The sequence below is a fragment of the Octopus bimaculoides genome, chromosome 4, assembly GCF_001194135.2.
Source record: "Octopus bimaculoides isolate UCB-OBI-ISO-001 chromosome 4, ASM119413v2, whole genome shotgun sequence".
NCBI classification, from domain to species: domain Eukaryota; kingdom Metazoa; phylum Mollusca; class Cephalopoda; order Octopoda; family Octopodidae; genus Octopus; species Octopus bimaculoides.
Window position 1 is genome coordinate 102,246,901 of NC_068984.1, and position 5,000 is coordinate 102,251,900.

At 37.8% G+C, this 5,000-nt stretch overlaps 1 protein-coding gene across 1 annotated transcript in view; it reads right to left on the bottom strand.

The window, feature by feature from the left end:
• Positions 1 to 5,000, bottom strand: part of LOC106883773 (protein broad-minded) — a 264,423-nt gene that overhangs the window by 81,950 nt on the left and 177,473 nt on the right. The window contains exon 19 of the mRNA XM_052967655.1: positions 3,536 to 3,668. Coding sequence (XP_052823615.1) covers positions 3,536 to 3,668 — 133 coding nt within the window. The remainder of the gene's footprint in view (positions 1 to 3,535; positions 3,669 to 5,000) is intronic.

A 5,000-nucleotide genomic window follows, 5' to 3' on the forward strand; every position in this document is an offset into this window, starting at 1 on the left:
ACAGCCTGCTCGTGAAATTAACGTGCAAGTGGCTGAGCACTCCACAGACATGTGTACCCTTAACGCAGTTCTCGGGGATATTCAGCGTGACACAGTGTGACAAGGCTGACCCTTTGAATTACAGGCACAACAGAAACAGGAAGTGAGAGTGAGAGAAAGTGGTAGTAGAAGAGTACAGCAGAGTTCACCACCATCCCCTGCCGGAACCTCGTGGAGCTTTAGGTGTTTTCGCTCAATAAACACTCACAACACCCAGTCTGGGAATCGAAACCGCGATCCTATGACTGTGAGTTCGCTGCCCTAACCACTGGGTCATTGCACCTCCCTATATATATATATATATATATATACACATACATATATAAATGTAAGGTCCAGGGACTGAGCTGCAGGAAGAAAGTTAGATCAAATTAGTCTAGTAAATATAAAAAACAACTTTCAGGGACAATAGTGGCTTATTGAGATGGAAGGTTGTGGATTTTTTTATTTTGAAGTATGATAAGTTGAAAAATATTCTTATATTGCACAGTAGGTGACCAGGGTTGCTGGGTGTGCAAAAATGAAGGTATGAGAGGGTACCCAAAAGTAACCTGAAACATTCTCTGTAAGACAAGCCCACTGTAGTTTAGGCTTCTGCCACTAGAATCCACTTGATATGACCCTTAGGCATCAATCTGCCAACCAGTGTTATCCACTGGAGTCGTACTGCCATGTTGTGAGTCTTTGTTTTGTAGAGCTTCTCCCCCATTTCTTGATTTTTGTGATGGCTGAAACAAAGGAACAGCATGCTTCTGTGAAATTCTGTTTCCTGTTGGGGAAAAGGATGCTGCCATGAGCAAAACACAAGTTTACAAGTGGTTTTCATGCTTTAGGAATGGTTATTTATTGCTTGAAGACCAACTTCATTCAGGGTGACCGTTGACCTCTTGAACGAATGAAAACATCACAAAAATTCATGAACTGATCTTGGAGGACTGTTACCAAACAACTGACAAACTTACTGATATGACTGGTGTGTCCTGGAGCTCCTGCTAACGAATTTTGAGTGAGGAATTGTGAATGAAAAGAGTTGCAGCAAAATTTGTACCTCACTTGCTCATGGAAGATCAAAAGCAGTCACGACTGAATGCGTGTTGTGAACTGAAAGAACAGTTGGAAGTTGATCCAAACCTTTTTTTGAAGGTCATCACTGGCGATGAAAGCTGGTGCTATGGCTACAACCTGGAAACAAAGCAGCAATCAAGTCAATGGAAGCATTTGATGTTACCACACCCCCCAAAAGCCTATCAAGTGAAGTCCAATGTCAAGATGAAGCTGATTTGTTTCATCGATGCGAAAGGAATTGTCCACACAGAATTTGTTCCTCCTGGTCAAACTGTTAACCAGACATTTTACTTGGCAATTCTGAAGCATTTGTGAGATACAGTAAGATGAAAATGCCACAACCTGTGGCAAAATAGAGAGTGGTGGTTTCATCACGCCAGTGTACCTGCATACACTGCCTTGAGTATGAGACAGTTTTTGACCAAAAGTGGCATGACTCCACTTACCCACTTTAGAAAACAGATATTAAAGGATGAGGATGGTTCCTCTCTTTTAGTCCATGTCTTCTTTCTTTCCTTCTTTCACCCTCTTTATTTCATTCTTCCTTTCTTATTTTCTTTCTCCTTTTTTCTTTCTTTTCCTTCCTTCCTGCTTTCTTTTTTCTTTCTTTCCTCCCTTCCTCCTCTTCATCTTTCTTTCTTTCTTTCTTTCTTTCTTTATTTTTTCTTTCTTTCTTTCTTTCTTTTGTCCTTTCCTTCTCCCTCTTTCTTATACTTAACTGATCCCTATTTACCTGATCTTGCTCCCTGTGACTTTTTTTGTTCCCCTGAATGAAAAATATCCTTAAAAGAAAATGTTTTGCAGATGTGGAAGAGGTGAAGAAGAAAAAAAAACGATGGAAGCATTAAAAGGCATCACTTCACAAGAGTTCCAGGACTGCTTCACACAAGAAAATGCATCTGGACCAATGTATGGCTTCAAATGGAAAATACTTTGAAGGCAGTAAAAGTATAAACATATAACACAAATGAGTAAAATAATACGGCTAAATTTCGGTTTCCTTTGGGTACCCCCTTGTATATGGCTACATCTGTTTACATAGACTCATATTATTTGCAAACACACATATATGTGTGTGTATATATGTAATTATACTTGCAACCCCTACACACACACACACACACACACACACACACACACACACACAGAGATTAGTTATGGGATTCATTAAAATCTAGGCACATGAACAGCGTAGGACCTCAGAAATGGCTTTACAGTGAGGTAAAACAACCAAGAAGGAATCATGTGTTGGTAAGATGCAGCAAATATGTAAGTACAAAATCCAATTTAAACTGCAGATCCAACTCAAGGCCGGTTCTAGGTGCTGTGTCGGTATATAAAAAGGACACAAATGGTGTTTAAAATTTACAACAGCTGTTTCAGTAGAATTTTATTGATGTGTTCATAAATTACATCATAAAACATAATCTACCATCTTCAAGTAAAATTTTCAACAAATATTTCACCTGCTTAAACTTCAAAATTTTACATGAAGATGGCAGATTATATACTATGATGAAATCTATGAATATATCAATAAAATTTTACTGAAACAGCTGTCATAAATTTTAAACCTAATTTGTGTTCTTTTATGTATACATATACTGTTGTCTCAATTACACAATAACTGTTGTCTCAATTACGCAAAAATGTGGCATGGTGCAGAGACCTGTTACCAGACATAGGATCTTCCAGCAGCCACCCTCTTGATCCAGGGCAGCACTACCTCCTCCAGGCACTTGATGTAGGCCTCCATGTTGAGTTTGAGGCCATGTGGGAAGATGAATGGAGGCATAATGTCACCATCACTAATGATCACTCCAAACACCATGATGTTGACTAGATGTCTGATTTTTATCGCTCTCAGTGCATGTCCTCAGATTGACATCCAAACACTCTGAAATGTTCACATTGGAGCTTTCAGCATGAATACCAAGCAATACAGCATGTTATTTCCAAATTTCTGTCAGAGCGAATTGTGTCATGGTACTGTTTTTCTCACAGTATAGTAGGGTCAGTTGGCTGACCCTACCATACTTTGTAGTAGATAAAATCAAAGACAAACAATGCACATGCATGAAATAAATAATATAAAATGGCAACAATTTATCCATCACATCCTGTATGTACGTGCGTGTGTGTGTGTGTGCATGCATGCATGCATACATACATACTGGTATTAACAATCAGACAGAGTTGCATTACAAATGCATTTAGATGCTTTAATATTGAGTGATAAAGCAGTTATAGCTTGGTGTGTGTGTTTGTGTGTGTGTAATAAAAATATGGTCCTAAATGTAAATATGACATAAAGTGTATATAATCAATAGTAAATCCAAGAAATTAATTGGCAATCAGAAATCTATATAAATCCATTATTGTTAATTTAGAATTCCTTGTCACGGAAGAAAGAAAAATGTTTTATACTTACTTGAAGCTGTTTCTGAAAACGTTCATTCATGTTGGCAACACATTTATCGATAACTTCAACCTTTGTGATGAGGGCAACACCTCGAGCAGTATTGGCAAAACTAAGTAAGCTGTCTTCAAGAACCAACTGCCAGCTGGAAACATTGAAAAACAGGATACAGTCATGAAAATGAAACTTAAATTATCAAAATATTTCTGAATTTTAGGATATTGAATAGTTTGAATAAATAAATAAATAAATTGAATAAATAAACCATCTAGCATTGAAACCAGCCAAATCCAGCCATAATATTCTAACAATTTTATGCTTAAATTGGCTGGATCTGGTCTCTCACACCTACCGCACAATGTCCTTCTAAAAATAAACAATCATATCATTGAAATCTTAAAGGCATGACATAATGCATGGTTAATTCAAAACAATGTGAATAAATAAGTATTAGATTTGACAGAATGCTAAAGGGTTAAGGGAATAATATAATTGTTTGATAAAGCACAAAGCCAGCTTTTACTGGAGAAAGTATAGTTATAGTCAAGTTAAAGGATGAAAGTTAGTAATTGATGAATCTGAAGTTAGACAAAGATATCTTTTAGCTTTTGATTGTTTCAGTCATTGAACTGCAGCCGTGCTGGGGCACTGCCCTGAAAAGCTTACTTAGACAAATTGACTCCCACCATTTACTTTTTATTTTTTTTATTTTTAAGTCTAGCATTTATTCTATCAGTCTCTTTTTGCCAAGCTGCTAAGTTGTGGGGACAAATGCACACACACACGCACACACATGACAGGTTTCCTTCAGTTTCCTTTCATCAAATCCACTCACAAGGCTTTGCTCAACCTGAGGCTATAGTAGAAGACACTGGCCCAAGGTGCAATACAGTGGAACTACCTGAAGACATGGTTGAGAAACCAACTTTTTTCTTACCACACAGTCACACCTGCACCTATGATATGGTATGGTTCTTTTTTTTTTCTTCCCTCCCCTTCAGTACTTTTTCATTACTGAAAATTGTGTCTTTAGATCCACTTGTTCAATACTTCTGACAATATGGTCTGTTATGTCCACCAAGTTTTCCATTGTTTAGCTATTTCTCATACCCTCATCAAGTGATTGTGTTGTTATATAACTTAGGTGCAGGCATGGGTGTGTGGTAAGAAGTTTGGGTTCAGTCCCACTGTGTGGAACTTTGGGCGTCTTCTACTATAGCCTCAGGCCGACTACAGCCTTGTGAATGGATTTGGTTGACGGAAACTGAAAGAAGCCTGTTGCATATATAATGTGTGAGTGTGTTTTTGTGGCTGTGTTTGTTCCCTACCGCTGCTTGACAACTGGTTTTGGTGTGTTTACATCCCCATAACTTAGCAGTTTGGCAAAATTCCAAGAGAATAAAGTACCAGGCTTAAAAAAGGAAGTAAGTAATGGGGTCGATGAAATTTGACTAAAATTCCTCAAGGTAGTGCCCTA